The 20,528-nt window shown below is 39.7% G+C and overlaps 2 protein-coding genes across 7 annotated transcripts in view; both read right to left on the reverse strand.

The window, feature by feature from the left end:
- The window catches only part of PHAF1 (phagophore assembly factor 1), a 29,218-nt gene extending 26,443 nt beyond the window's left edge, over positions 1-2,775 (reverse strand). Inside the window, exons 1-2 of one of the 4 annotated variants that reach the window (XM_070388265.1) lie at positions 2,699-2,775; positions 2,455-2,575 (exon numbers count right to left, since the gene is read on the reverse strand). In XM_070388265.1, the coding sequence (XP_070244366.1) occupies positions 2,455-2,518 (64 nt within the window). In that variant the 5' untranslated portion in view covers positions 2,519-2,575; positions 2,699-2,775. The other 3 variants (XM_070388266.1, XM_070388267.1, XM_070388263.1) reach the window with 3 other exon arrangements.
- Positions 2,776-8,297: 5,522 nt separating this feature from the next.
- CBFB (core-binding factor subunit beta) overlaps positions 8,298-20,528 on the reverse strand; it is a 48,590-nt gene continuing 36,359 nt past the window's right edge. For 2 of the 3 annotated variants that reach the window (XM_070388276.1, XM_070388277.1), the window contains exon 6: positions 8,298-10,526. In XM_070388276.1, the coding sequence (XP_070244377.1) occupies positions 10,458-10,526 (69 nt within the window). In that variant the 3' untranslated portion in view covers positions 8,298-10,457. Of the gene's footprint in view, positions 10,527-17,864; positions 17,938-20,528 lie in introns of all 3 variants that reach the window. The other variant, XR_011467711.1, reaches the window with a different exon arrangement.

The raw sequence follows: 20,528 nt of genomic DNA on the forward strand, positions 1-20,528 counted from the left end.
AAAAATTCTTTTTCTCATATAGGTAATTACAGAATATTGAGAATTTCCTCTGCTATACAGCAGGTCTTTATTAGCTATCTATTTTTTAAGATTAATTTAAAAACAAATTTAGAGCTATGTCTCCACGCCAATACATTCTGTAAGTCTCACTGAAAACACTTAAGTTTGCACTGCCTTTACTCCACCATTGGTCAAGCCAGGGTGGTACCTGCAAAAGATTCCTCTCTGCCTAGGCTTTCTTATCTCTGTGTTGCTCCCTAATCTCCCAACAGTACAAAGGTCAGGAAGGCAGCCAAAAAGCTGGATGCAGCTCTTCACTGTGATGCCAGGCAGATGAAGGCAAGAACTGGATAATCTGCATTTGCACAGATGCTAAAAAGAAACCTGGAGACTAAGTTGAGCCCATTCTCAGAAAGGCAGAGCAGTGAGAAGCAAGAAATCCCTACTAGGCTTCTTTTTATCCTTTCTACCTTTCTGAGCCTGTTCCTCACCTGGAAAATAGAGGTAACCTCACAGGGTTGTGGTGACTTTAGCCTAAGAATATAATTCTAAAGCACAGATTCACTTCTTAGGCCTATCCCTACCTATCAGCCTAAATTTCAGCTTAAATGTGTTAAGGACTGGTAAGACTGAGAAAGAGGGAAAATTACTTTTTAATAAAAAGCTTAGGGAAGTTAAATGACCATCTCTCAGGCAGACATAATACAAAAACGTGGATTTTTTGGGCCATGTTGCACAGCTTGGAGCCTCTTAGTTCCCCAACCAGGGACTGAACTCCAGCCTACCGCAGTGAAAACGCCAAGTCCTAACAACTAGATCACCAAGGAATTCCCCCTAAGTGCAGACTTTCAAGACCCAAAAAGGAATCATCAAGGCTGATGATCATCCGGCTTATTCCCTATATGAGCTTTCCCTCAAAGTTCAGTTCTAGGCCCAACATAGAGAAACGCTCTTTTCACTATTTGTGGTTGGTATTCAGACAGCCTGAAAGAACTACCCAAATCTTTGATTCCTAGAAACTGACAAACTTAGGAGTAGGGGTTAAAGTATCAAAACAACAGTTGATAGAAGCAAGCTTACTCTCCCACCTCATTTTTTGCAAATCTCAAATGATACTCACTACTTTTGACCCAGAGACTATAGTTGTAGATACACAACCTAGTCACACCATCAACCACAGTTTGAACCTATAGTCATAGTTTTCACTCTGCCCTGTGAAGTCCTGGGATAAGAAGCTGTGTTTAGGGGAGGTTCTTTCCTAACTAGAAGCCAAACAGCATCAGCAAAACAAATAGGCCTGGAGGCAATAATATCATTAGCCTCTCAATCAGGTTCTTGGTGCTTTACAAGAAGCTGAAGTGTTTCATACAAGTTATGGGAGAAGGGGACTGCAAATCCTCAATAAAACTGGCTCCTACAACTCAGAGGCAGCTTGCTGTTCAGTTCAGAGACACTGAGCACCAGTAGAATCCTACCAGCAAATTTGTTCTGCAGTTTGTCACCTACCCTATCTCCATAGACAGGAGTCTTCCAGATTCAAGGATAAACTATAGCCCAATGGAGCAGCTGACTCAGTCCAGTAGCGCAAATTAGTGTGACAAAAGTTCAGGCCTGCACAAACAGCACAAACACCGGCTCCCCACCCCCTTTTCCCAGTGCTGGAACATAAAAGTAAACACACTCTGGGGTTACTGAATGCAAATACTTGTACACAGAAACGTAGCGACATTGAGGAAAAGGGGAAAACATGGGCCAAATCCCACAATGCCCAACCTGCATTTTTACAAACCAAATGTTACTTTACCCAAACTCCTATTTCATTCAACCTTTCACTCTCTCCGCTAAAGTCTGGGTTTAGGATTACACCACGCATCGACCACATTAAAAACGAGAAGGAAGCTAGTCAGAAGTTGCTTTAAAACACAAAAACTCTCCTCAGTTCCCTTGACCAGCTCCCCAGTATGTGACGATGGGAACGGTGCCTAGGTTTCTCCTTCCGGAGAGGCTACACAAGGTCCAGAAAAGCAAAGGGAGATGAACTACTAGCGCGGTATTTAAGGGTGTCAGTCACATCTTAGCTCTTTGGTCTGTAAAACGGGTACAGAAATAACAATCTTAGCGACCCTCAGGCCTCCTCGGAGGCAACCCGATATAATTATGCACTGGGGAACAGGGTCAGGCCCTGGGTAAATGTTTGGGGCGTGTCAGCCATTGTTATTGTTATTATTATTGTAGCACTGCCCCAGGAGGGGCCCCGCCGAGGCCTAATGCAAGGGCGTCAGGCCCGGCAGAGAGACAGGCTGTCAGGTCGGGGCCGGTATCTAGTGACTGGAGTCCCGAAGAGTCAAGGAGCCGCGGGCGCAGGGGAGTAAGGGGCAGAGCCCAGAGGTGGGAAGGGCAGGGAAAGAAGTAAGGATCAGCGAGAAGGGTCGTGCGGGAAGACCCCACACTCACCAAGCGCGAATTCCCATTGCTCGTTTCCCAGAGAGCGCTCGGGCACCACCTCCAGATCCAGCATTGGTTCGGCTCGCCGGGCCGGGGCGGCCTCCCTGCGGCAGCGCAGACGGGACCGGAGCTTAAGAAACAAAGCAGCAGGTGACTCACCACCCTCGCCGGCCCTCGCCGGCCCGGCTCTCCGCCTCTATCCTGTCGCCAGCGCTACTGGCCCCACACCACACCTCACCTGACCTCACCTCACCTCACTTCACCGGCAGCAGTCTGGGGCAGCGGCAGCACCAGGAGCGTCTGCAGCAAAAGTGGCGTGCGAGGCCGTAAAGTGTGGCGGAGGCGGGGCGAAGGCGGGATTTCAGTCGTGGGGGCGGAGCAAAGGCGGAGTCACTCCCGCGCAAACTCCGGATAGGCGGTTGCGACAGTCCCGCAAAAGCACAAAGGCCTGTGAGTACCTTCCGGAAGTGCGGGAGCTGTTGGAATGAGGAGCATCACACTCCGTGCGCCCAGACATCCGCACACCACAGTGAACACGTTTCACAAAAGGGTGCGTGACCACGCAACACATACATGTGATATGGCTATACAGAACCTGTTTGCCGTCTACATGTACGTCCCACTCACAGTCACTGAACGCAAAAGGCGAGTTCCGAGAGCGCACCGTCTGAGGCCCAGCGGGGAGGGAGGATGTGGAGCCTCAAAGCTCAAGACGCGCCAGCGCCCTACCACTCCCGGTTGGGGCCGAGACTGACGCTGCCCGCAGCTGCCTCTAGTTGTCCAGGAATGATTCCTTCTCCCTGCAGCCCCTGGGGCTTGGGTCGAGCTCAAAGCAAGCGAGGAGTGGGTTTGAGTACTTGTGTTGCGGTGGGACGGGGGTAGGGGAGTTGGGGGAGCGAACTAGCTTAGAGAGGTGCTAAGTAGCCGACCTCCCGCTGTGCACAGGCGGGAGGGCTGCAATCCGGACTGCTGGCAGCCGCTCAGACTGCCGGAGCACGGGCTTTGCCGCCAGCGCTATGTGGTTTTCGTCAAACCTCTGGTGCTTTTTGTGCCTGTTTCCTCATTTACAAGTCGGGAGTAGGGTGTCCTCCAGCTTGTTCAGCCTGAGCTTCTGGCCAATGCCCTAGGGCACTCTAATACTGAAAGACAACCAGGTTTCTTCTGGAGCTGACCCTTCATGGACGGAATCTCTGGATTCTCACAACCACCCTGGGATGCAAGATTGGTCCTATCTCACTTTACAGGCGAGGGGGTAGTGGGTGGGGTTGGGGAAGAGGCCCAGAGAGGCTGGAGGCCTTTTGGTTCGAGGGAGTAGAATTCAAATTCTTTCCATTATATTGCCCCGGAGGAATGTTTTTAGCAGAGTGACACGCTGAATTCTTAAACTGGTTTGGTAGGAGTGTAACATGGGAGATTCTACCAAAACTTGAGGTCATTTCTACTGACAATAAAATAAACATGGAGAAGGCTATCCATTTGCAACATCCTCTGCCAGAAGAATAGAGCTGAGTCATTAAGATGTCCAGGCTTCCCTGATAGCTAAGTTGGTAAAGAATCCACCTGCAATGCAGGAGACCCCTGTTCAATTCCTGGGTGGGGAACATCCGCTGGAGAAAGGATAGGCTTACCCCTCCAGTCCATCAGTAGAGAAGTGGCTAACTAAGATATATATGTGTTAACAGGATGCTCCCTTTTTTAAAAAATTGTAGTTGCTTTACAGGGTATTGTCACCCTGCTTATTTAACTTATATGCAGAGTACATGATGAGAAATGCTGCGATGAAAGAAGCACAAGCTGGAATCAAGATTGCCGGGAGAAATATCAATAACCTCAGATATGCAGATGACACCACCCTTATGGCAGAAAGTGAAGAGGAGCTAAAGAGCCTCTTGATGAAAGTGAAAGAGGAGAGTGATAAGGTTGGTTTAAAGCTCAACCTTCAGAAAACTAAGATCATGGCATCTGGTCCCATCACTTCATGGGAAGTAGATGGGGAAACAGTGGAAGCAGTGTCAGACTTTATTTTTGGGGGCTCCAAAATCACTGCAGATGGTGATTGCAGCCATGAAATTAAAAGACGCTTACTCCTTGGAAGGAAAGTTATGACCAACCTAGATAGCATATTCAAAAGCAGAGACTACTTTGCCAACAAAGGTCCGTCTAGTCAAGGCTATGGTTTTTCCAGTGGTCATGAATGGATGTGAGAGTTGGGACTGTGAAGAAAGCTGAGCGCCGAACAATTGATGCTTTTGAACTGTGGTGTTGAAGACTCTTGAGAGTCCCTTGGACTGCAAGGAGATCCAACCAGTCCATTCTAAAGGAGATCAGTCCTGGGTGTTCATTGGAAGGACTGATGCTAAAGCTGAAACTCCCAATACTTTGGCCACCTCATGGGAGGAGTTGACTCATTGGAAAAGACCCTGATGCTGGGAGGGATTGGAGGCAGGAGGAGAAGGGGATGACAGAGGATGAGATGGCTGGATGCCATCACCGACTCGATTAACTTGAGTTTGAGTGAACTCCGGGAGTTGGTGATGGACAGGGAGGTCTGGCGTGCTGCGATTCATGGGGTCGCGAAGAGTCAGACATGACTGAGCAACTGAACTGAAATAAACTGATGTCCTTTGCCTACTGACAATGTTGATATAAGCCAGTACACGCAATTTAAAATTTTCTACTGGCCACATTAAAAAGGAAAAAAGATAAAGTTACTTTTATTTAACCCAATATAACACAGTGTATATTTTAATATGTAGTCAAAATAGTAAATTAAACCTTATTTCTTTTGTATTAGATTTTTGATATTTGGTATTTTACAGTGTACTTCAACCTGGAAACAAGATTTTCAAAGGTAGTCCTCCCCAAAGTTATAACAGAAAAATATTTAACATTGCTTCAGTTTTTAAATTAGAAAGTAAATTCAGTTTCTCGGTTTTAGTAGCCACATTTCAAAAGCTCGATAGCCACACTTGCTTAGCGTCTACCGCTCATGGATGTACATTATCTTCTCTAACCAAAAATTTATGCCTGTATCTTATCTTCTCATATTTCCCAAGCCAATAATGACTTTAAGTTGCTTAAATTATTCTAGCCAAAAGTTGAGGATCAACTAACACAGTAACTGTTTTTGAGTTATCTTACATTTAAACGAACCAAACTGCCACTTTCACCTACGATCTACTCTACAAATTATAGTTTTCTATTTTTGAAATGCCGTGTACATATATGTGGTGGTGATGGAGGAAAGGGAACTGATGCTATCCAAGAGAATCATGCCTTGAAATACACCCACAAAATGACTGCAGTCTTAAACTTTAAAAGAATGTTTGCAACATCAAAACACCAATGTTGTCTTGTAAATACTTACACTCATGTGGCAAAATGACTGTGGTGGTTTTAAAAACATGTTCAGACTCTGACACCCCACCCTTCACGAGATGAAGCTCAGTACTTCTCCCTTCCAGTGTGGGCCTGACCCAGTTACTTAACATATGGAGTATGGCAGCCCCAAATGAGGTTATTAAGATGTGCCTTTCATCTTAGGCATGCACGCTTCCTTGATCACTCTCTGGGAAAGGCAGCTACCAAGTCATGAGCTGCCCGATAGAGACACCCATGTGCCAAGGAAGGAGGTCTCCATCCCCCACACCCCATCAGCCTGCAAGGTCATTCATCCAATGACCACGAGTGGGCTTGGGAGGATCTTTCAGCCACAGTTGTCTTACATAGCCCAGGATGACAATCTGACTTCAGGAGAGACCTTGGATCAGACCACTGGACCTACCTGCTTCTCTATTTCCGACCCACAGGAACTGAGATGGTGTTTATTGTCAGCTGCTAAGTTTTGGGGCAATGTGTTATGCACCAATGGATAATTCACACAATGGCTTCTTATAGCTTGAAAAATCTCCCTAGTGCCAAATGAGGCATAAATCAAGTAAGGCATTTCTTTTCCGGTAGCCCCAAATACCCGTTTCTAGAGGTAATTACTGAAATTGTGATGCTACAACTAAAATAATTTTTGAAATTAACTCTCACAGTATGAATCTAACTCTTTGGAATTTTGCTTCATGATGTCAATTCAGCATTAAAGGTATTTATTTACAGTTAAGTCTGGTGGTGAATAATTATTTTCTTATGATCAAGCTTAAGATATGCTTCTAAAGTAAATGGTTTAATTTTCTGGTGTAGGAAAATGCCAAGAAAAGTCCTAAGAATGTCTGATATGACACCAGCACAGTCAAACTGAATTTTTATTCCTAAAATGAATAGTTTGAAAGATGGCAGTTACTTGGATGTGTAACTTTGGAATTCTTCCTTCCCTCCAATGTGACTACTCTATAGTCATATCTCACCAGCTGGGTAAATCAAGGCAGATTTTTTGAAAACTATAATATACATTGGGAAGTTAGTATTCTGTTATCTACATTAAAGGTGCTGGGAGCCACCACGGGAGATCCCACCCATGACAAAGGTCATGTGGAAGAGACCTGACAGGCAAAGGCAGATCAGGCCTCAAGGGACCCCCTGGATCTGCTCAAGCATATACCCCAAAACCAGAGTCTGTCTGTCTATTTTGTGCCTTTCACCAACTCTTCTGACATTAACAGGGGGCTATCCCCGACCACCTTTCTCTGGAAAAAGTCAACTTAGGGCTCTAATTAATAAGTCTCCTGGACATGATAGGAGTGTTTCAATTCAAACCCCTCCGATGGCTTTCTAGCTTGCCTGACAGGTTTATCCATACTCTTGCAATTAACACACATGACTGTTCACAACTCCCCAACCTTGAAAGGCATATGGGAAGCCAGAACATTCTAAAAGTCCTAATGAGCACAGAGTCCTTTAAGGGATGAAAAATTATTAAAATAGATAATACTGGTAAAGGGTTTCATTGTTGAGCCAATGCTTGCTGCCAAGTGCCCATATCCCTTATCCATTGTGTACCTGGGAGTGCATTAGTTAACATAGTTGAAATGTAAAAAAAACAAGCAACAGCCTTGAAATTAACCACATCAGACCTTTGACCTAATTGGTTCTTTGTTGTAACTCACTGCACCTTTGCTCGATGAAAATGTAACTCTGTTTAGCACTTGCTGAGGCTGACATAGATTAGAAATATAACTTCAAGGGAAAATAAGTTTTCTGGTTGAGTAGCCTTTATCAAAAAAGGGTCATAAAATGTCCACAGGCCTCCAAGGCCAGAAGATATTGTACACAACATTGTTTATGGGAAAGGTATGCAGAAAAAATCCTGGTTTTGATAAAGACAAAACAGATGTAATGTTTGGGCTGACTCTGTATGACTTTGTATCTTTCATTTCCCTCTATGTACAAGTCAAGGTACAAAAGTTCCTTTTGAAAATAAAGTTATGGGCCTCACTCACTGAAGCTTGGTCTCCTCGTGTCATTCTTTTTTTCCTTTTCCCTCCTTTTCTCTCTCTGTTCTTCTTTCAAGATGACTCCTTGGAACACAGTAGCTTTATTGGCTTTCTGTGTTAATCAAAGAAGATCAAGCCTCTTTCTCTTCTCTTTATTCTTTCTCCTTTATTCTCTTATCGTTCGACCCTGGACTATCAGGTTTAAATCCATTATAAGACCCGTGTCATCTCTCTCTCGCCGACGCTGTCTTTCCTGAGGGTACCCTAGGATCCTGCTGGGGCTGGACCCCGACATAAAGGTTTTCTTTGGAATTAACAGAAATGACCACTAGATGCCACTGTTGGGTTTTATTTTTTTAAGGGTAAATAGGATGCAAGAACAGTTCAGATACAAAATCAATTTTTGTGCCATAATGAACACTGGAACAGAAACTGCTGGATTATTGTTAATGAAGAACCAAGACCCAGAAGTTCACTACACAGAAGTTTATTGTGAAAGTAAATTAAACGTACAAACACACAATATGGCTAATGGTGGCAAAAGCAATCTGGTAGCTTAAGGCAAGTTTTAATGGAGATGAATTTAGAAAAGATGATGCAATGATGTAATTTTGTTTAAATACAGATTATGGAAAAATATCAAATTGCATCAATAACTTAATAATAAAAGTTTTGAAAGCCTGCACTACTGGAGAAAAAGGGCTCATGATCTTAATGCCAGCATTAAGACAGATGGAAGCAGTACAATGCTAAATGACAAGAACAATCCCGTATTTACAGAAGGATGGTAACATGAACATTTAATAACGTTTGATCTTAGTTACTGGTGGACTGAAAGCCCTTAGCTAGAAGCAATAGAAAAAATGTGCCATCATCATGTTTTTTAAAAAAACAAAATTTAAGTGCAGAGTCAGAAACCAAGGAGCTCTGTGATAAAGTAACCTTAAAACAGCACTGGAAGGACCATTTAAAAGGCGATTCCCTCAAGGGAAATTAGGGCACTGAGTGTGTAAACATGTGAGCTGCACAATATCAAAATCCAACCAATTCATTCATAGTACTTAGTTACACAAGATCAGCATGGTCTTTTATGATGCATATTGTTTATAATGATTTAAACACACTCCTTACCATGCATGACTTCAAATATATAACACATACTTTTATTCTGAGATACAGGATATGTTTATGAATTATAAGACCTATATACATTGAAAGTCACACCTCCCTCATCAGTCAAGTGTATATAATCCAATAACCTTATTCAGACTTCAGTTCATTTTCTGAATTGACCATGTCAGTTTTTTCAAACTCTTTATAATAATGCCATTAAAATACATTTTTGCAAAAATTCAGAAATGTAGTAACATTAAATGAATGTAACCATGAAAAATATTTGTAAGAAGGTGCCAAATAACTTAGTTTTTTTCCAGTTTGTATTAAAAAAAAAAAGCTGCAATCAATTTGACAATGAGCCTATTTTAAAAATATTCTTATACTAATTCATCTCAAAAGGTTCTATTAATAGTCCTTTTGGAAAATACCATATATATATAACCTGTGAATTTTTTCTCCAGAATAATTAATGGAAGAAAATGTACCCTCTGCATAGATGTACATTTTCTAAGACTAATTTTTCATCACTCAGCATTGTTTTTACAAAAGCATGCATTATAAAATACACATAAAAGCAGCTATCTTAAACATGATTTTAATACAATATTACCTTTGTAGCTGATTCATCACTGTCTCCAGTTTAATATGCTGTTACATACATGAAGAAGCTCCAGTATCCCTTTTCTGATTGACTTAAAAAAAAAAAATCCCTGAATAAAACAGAAGCCAGCCTGTGACTTCTCTAGGCATTTCAGTAGGATATTGAGAATATCTCCATACAAACTCATGATTATAGAAGAGAATCTAAAATGATCTGGGGCAGACTAGAATTAATTCCAATTACAATTTTTTTATGTTTAAAAAGGAAAGAAAAGGAGCTGATTATCAACATTTAAAAGGATACTGCAACTTTAACAACTGTAAACTTTGTGTTAGAAGGCATGGCAGACAGCTCTATGCTACAAGGTTTTTAGCTTGTAAATAATGCAAACCATCAGCAGTTTTAAAATGCCATAAACTATAAAAACACAGAAGGAAACGGGAAACACAACAAAAAGCCAAGAATGTTTATCTAAAATGAAGCTGAATAACCAACACATCTAAAACTGAAAAAAAAAAAAAAAACCTAGAGCAACTGATAAGGAGGGGGGAAAACCCTCTGGTAAAAATTTTAATTTCTTGACTTTTTAAAAATGGCATGAACTTTTAAATTAAAATGAAGGAAAAAAAAAAGTTTTACAAGTGGATAGTTTCAACTCACTAAAATAATGCCAACAAGATAAGCTTGCATAGAAAAAAATTTCAAATTATTACTGGCTACATGCATACTTAATTAGAAATGCAGGTATTATAGTGCAAAACCATGGCAGTTTGTGATGTCTTGTTACTGCCTAAGGTTGAGAAATAAACCGTAGTACCTCCAGTTATCACAGTTTCTGGTCTTTTAATTAATTATTTCTGCAGACTAGAAACAATGAATGTGTAAAGATGGGGTCACATCTTTTGTGCCACCAATTAGCGAAGTTTGAGGTCATCACCACCACCTAAACTGGAACCAGGACTAGGGTCTTGTTGTCTTCTTGCCTGCAATGACAAAATTATAATTTAGGGTGAAAATGTGTTTTGAAAATCAAAGTGCTAATAAATATAAAATACAGTAGCACATATAAGAAAAGTTTGCAACTAACAAATTTTCAGCCAGTATTTCCACATGTTAAGAGGAAAAGAACAATACAGATTATGTATGAAATATTTTGCTATAGTTGCCTTAAAAATCAAGAATAAAAATCTCATTATATGCAAAAGAGCATTATCAAAATATGTACTGTGGATAAAAGAGTAATAAACCCTGTATTTATAGTTTTGGGACTAAAAGGTTTAATTTGAACACACCATCCAATCGTCTTAGAAGCAAACTTTCCCATTTTCTCTTTTAATAACAGCAGACATTTTACATACTACTATATAAAATAGATAACCAACAAGGATCTACTGTATAGCATAGGGAACTATGCTCAATATTTTGTAATAACCTATAAGGGAAAAGAATATATACATATCTGAATCACTGTGCTGTATACCTGAAACTAATATAACACTGTAAATTAACTGTTCTTCAAGTAAATATACATATAAATAAATACATTTTTTTAAAAAGCTAACATCCATCGAGCACTAACTATATGTTGGGCACTGTTCTAGGCAATTCACATGGATGAATTAATTGAATTAATTTAATCCCTGCCAATCACCTATAACACAGGTGCTACTGTTTATCCATTTTATGGATAAAGAAACTGAGTCATAAGAAATATATGGCTTATTAATCACATAACAACAATACAGTAGTGAATTTCATCTCCCACTGTATTCTATCTCTGCCATCTGGGTTTTAACCAGAAATCTCTTTACCAAGAAATAAAATTCAGAATTACTATGAATAAAGTATTGTCTCAAAAAAAAATGAGAGTCCTTGGTGCACTTGTTTATACCTGGAAGTATCTTTACAACAATACTAAACAACTAAGAGGCTTGACAATTATAAACATTGAGGATTCCAAGTTTCACTTTAGAATAAACATTTCTACTTAAACTATGGGAAATAACAGAGAACATCTAAGAATGAACATATGGTACATGACACTCTCTGCTAATATACAGTTTTTTAAAATTTATTTTTAATTGAAGGATAATTGCTTTACAGTATTGTTTTGGTTTCTACCAAACATCAACATGAAATATACAGGTTTAATGTAAGTGCCCCCCACTTGATCCACACATAATATTTACTTTCAGTCTCTCACAAATTCCAGTGCATCTTTCTTCCATAAGTGTTCTTTAGTTACTACAAATGTCAGTCAAGCACAAACATCTGTTTATAGAACCTAGTTCCTTCAGCAACAGTTTTCCTATGCTAGAGACTACTCCATTTTACCAGCTGTTTAGGCAAAAAACCCTCAACATGTCTTTCTCTCACATCCAACAGCAAATTCTGAGAGCTCTACATTTAAATAAATCCTGAATCTGACTGACTAATTCCTACCACTCTCACCCTAGTCCAAGCCACCATCACCTTTCATCTAGATCTTGTTTTAGCCACCTTTGTTACATGCCAGCAACCAAGACTGACTGCAATTAACTTGTGCCATCTTTAGCTGGAAATTCCATCTTTAAATGGAATCATGTATTATTGTCACCAACTGATTGTCCACTGTCTGTCAGTTTTGGGAAACAACCAAAAATTGAAAGTTCTGATTTCAATTATTAAGATCTAAAATAGCTGTTAGGAAATGAGCATCCTTGACCTTCAGTGAAACATCTCAACAAGTCACACCTGTGCTGTAAAATCATGTTTAGTTGGAAGCTCCAGTTTTGTTGTCATTTCTCAAGAAGGTTATGCTCTTTAGACAGAAATGACACTGCCTTATTCGCTTTCAAACAGATGAAAACCCAACACTAATTTCTATGGTCTTTCTTATAAACTGTGATGTATCCTGCAGCAAACCTTAACTATTTTTACACGCTGACTACATCTTGGCACATTCCTTTCGATTAACTAGTCAGGTTAATAGAATAGAATGCATTAGCGATAGAATGAATAGCGATAGAATGCATATGCATCAGAAAAACAAGTTATGTTCTCTACAAAATCAATGCTAAATGTAGTGTAAGGACAGATCAATTCTGCAAAATCAGAAATGGTAATATAAGCATCTGGTTTCAGTCAATGAAGGTTAGAAAGGGGCTGAGCAATGAAGAAAACACTGAGAAAAATCAATCCTAATTATATATTTATAAATCACTACTAACCTACCAGTAATACTTTGTGAAAAAGGTATTTCAGCTTTTGTCTTGGAATAAGAGTAATTTTCAAATTATTTTAATAATCGAGATGAGGTGGATGAACCTAGAACCTATTATACAGAGTGAAGTGAGTCAGAAAGAGAAAGATAAATATCATATTCTAATGCGTATATAAAGAATCTAGAAAAATGGTACCAAAGAATTTATTTACAGGGCAACAATGGAGAAACAGACATAGAGAACAGACTTATGGACATGGGGAGAGGGGAGGAGAGGGTGAGATGCATGCAAAGAGTAAAATGGAAAGTTACATTACCATACGTAAAAATAGAGAGCCAATGGGAATTTGCTGTATGGCTCAGGAAACTCAAACAGGGGCTCTGCATCAACCTAGAGGGGTGAGGTGGGGAGGGAGATGCGAGGGAGGTTCAAAAGGGAGGGGATATATGTATATCTATGGGTGATTGATGTTGAGGTTTGACAGAAAACAGCAAAATTCTGTAAAGCAATTATCCTCCAATAAAAAATAAATATATTTTTTAAAAAATTCAGTGAAGTAAAAGAAAAAAAATTATTTTAATAATGGGATGACTCCAAATGAGTGACAAAAACAGTCATCAGCAGCTAGAGTTCTCCCTACTAGTCAAGGCTGTGCAGAGGTTGCTATGGGTTTATTTGTTTAAAATATATTTTTGGTGAAAGCACGGAAAGAGAAGTTATTTTGCTTTCTGTGTTTTTAATTTCTATTTGCATTGTAAAGAAGGAATGAGGAAGATGTAAAAGAAGACACTATGATGGAGAATCAAAAACTGAAAAAAATGAAAAGAAGTCTGACAGTATGAATGAGAGCAGAAGAGAGAATGAGAGAGCGGGGCGACTGGGAGGAAATTTAATGTTAGAAAGGAAGATGTATGCGCTGTCACATGAAGGAGACAAACACAGACACATTTATGTCCAATGAAATAGATTCCACATGACTGGAATTCAACAGCTGGATACACTGCCTTGAAAAGTGGTGCTTTAAACTGTGGCAGTTTTCTAATGAAGGCTGGATATTTTAGAAGGAATTCAATGAGTAACAAACTAGACGAGATGATGGCAAAGAAACTCTGAACCTGATTATGTTAAAAGCATAAAGCCTGTAATTTCTAGTTTCTTTCTCCCCAGTCTATCCAGATAGGCCCTTGATTTTAACTTTTTATTAACAATATTTCAGAATAGGGTTTTAATATAAAGCAGACACCCATGAGCTTGTTCAGAAAACAAATCTGTTTTTAGTTTTTATAAAGAATTAGTCTAGACATTTTACTACAGACCCCTCACTACCAGTTGCTCTGTTTTCTTTATCACCCAGAAACATGGCAAATCCAGTTTCTAGATGGCAGTCATGGGATGTGCTCAAAATGAAGAGACAAAGACATTCACCAGACGCTGGAGCTTCCTCTGCTCGTCAGAGCCATGCAAAGTAGCCAAGAGCAGGGATACCCAAGTGAAAATGAATAAAACCTGGCTGACTTCCTTTCTTTTATTATCAAGATCATCAAACTGCAGAAAACTCTTCATGAGAAAATGCCCTAATAATTAAAAATAGATCCAAACTTATTGAGTGTATACTACACCAAGATAATGTGCAAATCACTTTATGTTTAACACTTGGCTAAAGGCTGGAACATAGCATGATAGAATTTTAGAGCAGCACTGTGCTTTATAGAGCTCTAGTTCAACTCTTACTTACACACGATACACCTGAGACCAAGAATGTTTCATGGTTCCCCCAAGGTTTCAGTTAGCTGGTGGCAGTGAAAACAAGTTCAGAACGCTAAAGAAAATGAACCTTTACCTTACGATTAGTATTAATGTCAGCCTCCTAAGAAACTGCTATTTCTCCTGACTGCTAAGGCAAGACGAGACACAAAGCAGAAATTTCAAGTCCTAATACAACAGAAAGAAATGCACTTTCTCCAAACTCATAAAAAAGGTAAAAACAAGGTCAGAAGACAATCATTAGTAGACTTCAAGAGCTGGTCTACTCAAGAGCTGGTCTATTTAAAAAAAAAAATACAATTCTGATAAAGTATACTTCAGGAAAACTTTTAAAGTGGCATTTTAAAAATAAAAGAGATAGTGGAAATAACTGACATTTCCAGCCTTGGATGGGGCAGCTCTACACTTTAGTAATGTGAGCTTATATAAGTTTCTTCCCCTCTTTCAGCCTCAGCTCCGCAAAAGGGAGATACATCTTCTAAGAGCATTTAAGAATCAAATGTAAAACCAATATTGCAGCATATATTGTCTCGCACATACTAAGCACTCATGCTGTTACTATCACTACAAAGCTGCTTATAACTTCCCAACTTATCTATATGAACTTTTTAAATCTTAAAAAAAAAAAAAAAAAAAAACACTGCATCCTGTAGATGAGTAATTTTTATGAATTAAAATAAAGTTGAAATTAAAAGAATTTTAGTAAAATCTACCTCTCCTATGATATCTAGCAAACAAGGCCCTCTCCCTCTGTGTGGGAGAAGGCAGACCTAGCACTCTGGTTCTCCCTCACTAACCCTCTTCTGATGCTCACTCTTAGTCTGAGTTCATATTCCTAGTTCACTTTCATCTACTGTCCAAAATACACCTCAGGAAGGTCCAGTATAGACAGATTTTTATGTTAATTTGTCCTTACATAAAAATAAGTGTTGATAGAGTTAAGTGATGTGAAAACTGAAGTCTGTGGGAATTTAAATAAGAGGCTGAAATTTTTTTCTTGGGACCACACAGAATCGAAGGCTCCAAAAACATACAAAACATAAATATAAAAACCACATAGTCTTTCGCCTGTTTTTATTTCCAAATAGTTTCCACATAAAATTCCCATATGATTTGCTGAACTGTACTAAAACTGCTTATAGCAGAATAAGCAATAATGGTTTACCCATTCTCTGACATTAAAAACAATAATTTATTTGCTAACATTTTATAACCTAAACAAATGAAAGCATTTTCTACATAATGACAGAGAAAATCTCGTTTAGCACCCTGTCACCCTGCAGCTGATTTAAGAGCCAACAGTACTATATCACAGTTTTAAGAGGCCAATCAAGCTGAAGGCAGCCTCTGGACACACTGAGAGTGTGTGTGAGCTGCTAGAGAACAGATGACACAGGTTATCATTCCAACTTATTTATGATCAAAGCACTCAGCCTCTACCTTATGAAATTATTTACTTCAATCTTCTTTCACAAAAATCCTAAAGTAAGGCAATGAAATTACAGTTATAGAGATGTGTAACATGAAAGACTGCCACGCATAGCATGTCAGTATTTTCAAGTCGTGGAAAGACTCTCAGGTAAAGAGGCATGGGGTTTCTTCTATGTGACAACAGATATCAATGGGCAGGCACTTTACAGAATAAATGTCTTTGATTACTTTTTCTGTTTTAAAGTCTACTTTTTTATTAAAAAAGCATTTTTTATCTTCTGTACTGAAGAGTGTACAAATCATAAATATATGATTGATGCATTTTCACAAAGTAAACACACCCATGTAGTCCTTAGATAAAGAAATATCACCAAATACAGTAAGTTTGTACCCGCTCCTCATCACTACTTAACCCCAAGAGAAGTCAGAAAAAGGCAAAATTGTTTAGTATTGTTAAAAAAACAAAGAAAGAAATAGCACAGGATACAAAACAGCTTGGCAACATATCTTTGACTTTCACAGTTTATAAAGTTAGGATATGCCTGCCTTTACTGCCACTCCAGATAGACTGTGAGCTAAGATGCACAGAAAGAGGAAATGAATAAAAAAAATATATGAACAATAAATGCTGGAGAGGATGTGAGGAAAAGGGACTCCTCTTGCACTGCTGGTGGGAATGTAAATTGATATAGCCACTATGGAGAACAGTATGGAGATTTCTTCAAAAACTAGGAATAAAACTACCATATGACCCAGCAATCCCACTACTGGGCATATACCCTGATAAAACCACAATTCTAGAAAACACATGTACCACAGTGTTCACTGCAGCACTATTTTACAATAGCCAGGACATGGAAGCAACCTAGATGTTCATCAACAGATGAATGTATTAAGAAGCTGTGGTACATATATACAGTGGAATATTCAGTTCAGTCGCTCAGTCGTGTCTGACTCTTTGCAACCCCATGAATCGCAGCACGCCAGGCCTCCCTGTCCATCACCAACTCCCGGAGTTCACCCAAACTCATGTCTATCAAGTCGGTGATGCCATCCAGCCATCTCATCCTCTGTAATCCCCTTCTCCTCCTGCCCCCAATCCCTCCCAGCGTCAGGGTCTTTGCCAATGAGTCAACTCTTTGCATGAGGTGGCCAAAGTACTGGAGTTTCCGCTTTAGCATCAGTCCTTCCAATGAACACCCAGGACTGATATCCTTTAGAATGGACTGGTTGGATCTCCTTGCAGTCCAAGGGACTCTCAAGAGTCTTCTCCAACACCACAGTTCAAAAGCATCAACTCTTCAGCACTCAGCTTTCTTAATAGTCCAACTCTCACATCCATACATGACCACTGGAAAAACCATAGCCTTGACTAGACGGACCTTTGTTGGCAAAGTAATGTCTCTGCTTTTGAATACGCTATCTAGGTTGGTCATAACCTTCCTTCCAAGGAGTAAGCATCTTTTAATTTCATGGCTGCAATCACCATCTGCAGTGATTTTGGAGCCCCAAAAAATAAAGTCTGACACTGTTTCCACTGTTTGCCCATCTATTTCCCATGAAGTGATGGGACCAGATGCCACAATCTTAGTTTTCTGAATGTTGAGCTTTAAGCCAACTTTTCACTCTCCTCTTTCACTTTCATATTTCAGTGGAATATTACTCAGCCAAAGAAAGGAATGAACTTGAGTCAGTTCAAGTGAGGTGGATGAACCTAGAGCCCGTTACACAGACTGCAGTGTGTCAGGAAAAGAAAAATTTCATATATTAATGCATATACATGGAATCTAGAAAAATTGTATTGATGAACCTATTTGTATGGCAACAAAAGAGATGCAGAAATAGAGAACAGACTTGTAGACACAGTGGGGGAAGGAGAGGGTGGGCCTGACTGAGAGAGTAGCACTGAAATATATACATTACCACATGTAAAACAGATAGCCAGTGGGAATTTGCTGCATGACGCAGGGATCTCAATCTAGTGCTCTGTGACAACCTAGAGGGGTGGGATGGGGAGAGAAGTGGAAGGGAAGTTAAAGAGGGAGGGGACATATGTATATCTATGGCTGATTCATGTTGATGCATGGCAGAAACCAACAAAATATTGTAAAGCAATTACCTTCCAATTAAAAATAAATAAAAATCAAAGATGGGGGTGAAGAAACTAGCTTCCAATGAGTTCCATTTTAAGTGTCAGATACTGAGTTAGGCAGTATCCTGGGAGGTACGGTGTTAGCTCCATTTTACAGATGAGGGTCAAGAATTTAAGCAACTTTCCCCAGTGTCACATAGCAACAAGTAGTAGAGCTAGGATTCAAAACAAGGGCAGTCTATTAGAAGCCTCATCCTCATCTACTACCTGAAAGGTTCTCAAGTTACATTCTGCCAGTTACTGGATTCCCTGAAAACATCCCAGGCACTCCAGAGGGAGACCAGAATACTCCCTCCCCCTGCTTCATCCAGAGCAGTGCCCCCTTTAGCTGTTTTATGCATTAAAGTTCTATGTAAAATTTCAAATGAAGATAGAAGTTCACATTAAAAAAAAAAGTTTGAGAATCTTCTGTTTTCATCATTCTGTGTTAACACAACCAACAAACATTCTCTTAACAGGTAATAGATGATACAAAATTCAAAAGGTATAAAAATGTAATCACTCCAGGAGTTTTAGAACTGGTTTCAGGTTAAAAGATCCTGGGGAAAACCAAAACCACTTGGAGTTCTGCATCCTTCTGTCAGTAACCTTAACCAGCTACACATACTAAATGCTCATGAGCCCCACTGTTACAGGTTTAGCAAGCCAGGGCTAGAGGCCTCAGAGGTTGTCCAAACAGGGGCAGGACATCCCCAAGCCTCTGTGCTGCCAGGATCTTAAGCCTCCAAGGCTTTAAGCCCAGTGGCACTGGGTGACTGCCACCCACGAGTTTTCCGCTGCTCCTTGGCCCTTGTCTCCAGTCAGGCGTCAGGACCACCCACTAGAACCATTATTATTCTTTTCTTCCTCAGTTTTTTCTTTCCCAGGCAAAACGGTTTCTGACCTCTTCTGGGAGATTTTATTTTTCAACTTAATCATCTTTGTGGGTGATGTGGAAATTCATTTCCCAGTGCTAGGCTGTACTGGTGGAAAACTGCTTAGGAAACTGGTTTAAGTCTTCACGCTTCCCTTCATTAACCAACTACTTGAAAGACACAAAGTCATTTTTTCTCAGAGTCTCAGTTTCTTGAAATGGAAATAATAACTTTACCCAGGTGAATGTAAAAAACCCATTTTCATAAAATTGTTACTTTTTAAAAAACAAAATTAAAAACAAAAAGAATCTTTGATTATATTGTTTCAGATCCTCTTACAGATATCTGAATTACAGCGGGGGCGGGGAAACCACAGTGTTTTCTCCAATGTTCTCCCTTCAGGAAAAAGGAGGTAAACTACAAGAAATAAGCTGACTTCAGGAATCTGTTAGGAATTTTTTTTTAAAGGGAAGAAAAATACACATTCACAAAGTGCCAAAAGACATGATACCCAAAACTCCCTAAGAGACTGCCAGTGCGAGCTCTGGCGTCTCCAGTCCAGTTTTCTAGGTGACAGTTCTCTACAGGAACTGACTTCTTCAATTATTGCCATAAGGGACTACAGGATCTTAAATCATTGATGGAAACCAAGCCATTTTCTCTACGCTCCAGGTCATAATGCAGGGAAAGTGCCCCAATACACTTTACAGAGAACGAAAAGGATGTTCTTGTTAGCCAGATAACTCAATTAACTGGAACCAGCACTGTGGTAGAGCTTTTAGTGCTAAGAAGTACTTTAGAGCTATTATTTACTGAGAGCACACACACACAAAGTGCCTTATAAGCATCTTCCCATTTAATTCTCACAACAATTTCTCTGACAAAACAGACCTGAGAGAGGTTGGCAACTGATGAACCAGGAATCTTAACTAGCCCTGACTACAAAGCCCATGTGCTCTATCACTGACATAAAACTCACTGGAAACTATCTATCTGAGAAAAAAATTATTTCACATCTTTATCAACAAAAATATCACTATATTTTTGTTCATATACAAACACACACACATAAATTCTCACACCAACATGTTTTTCAAGAAACATTATTTATAAGAATAGTCAAACTAACATTTTAGAGAAGACAATTCTTAGCCTCAATTAATCTAAAATTTTATGTAAAGCAAATCACATACAAAAAAAATTCTAATTAACTTCCAACAGCTGTCAAGTCGTTATTCTTCAAATATAATGTAGCTGGGCAGCACTTTTTAAAAAATGATTCTGATGTTCCTTTAAAGCTATGTTAGTTTGTTCCAGAAAGACTGACCCATTCTTTGACATGCTAAGATCTCGTAGTCCTTCACTCCTTTGCACATTGCTCCATCTCTCCAGAATGCTTTCCCCAGCTTGTCCTGCTGGCAAGTTCACATTCCTCCTTCAAAACCCTGCAAGTGACCCCCTAGGCAGAGGCAGATGTGAGCGCCCTTCCTCTGTACTGCCATGGCTCAAAACATCAGGGACCCCATTTCACTGGGGATCATACTACAGTGGAGGACAGACAAGTTTTTAATTGTTCTAACA

The sequence above is a fragment of the Bos mutus genome, chromosome 18 (assembly GCF_027580195.1).
Source record: "Bos mutus isolate GX-2022 chromosome 18, NWIPB_WYAK_1.1, whole genome shotgun sequence".
Lineage (NCBI taxonomy): Eukaryota > Metazoa > Chordata > Mammalia > Artiodactyla > Bovidae > Bos > Bos mutus.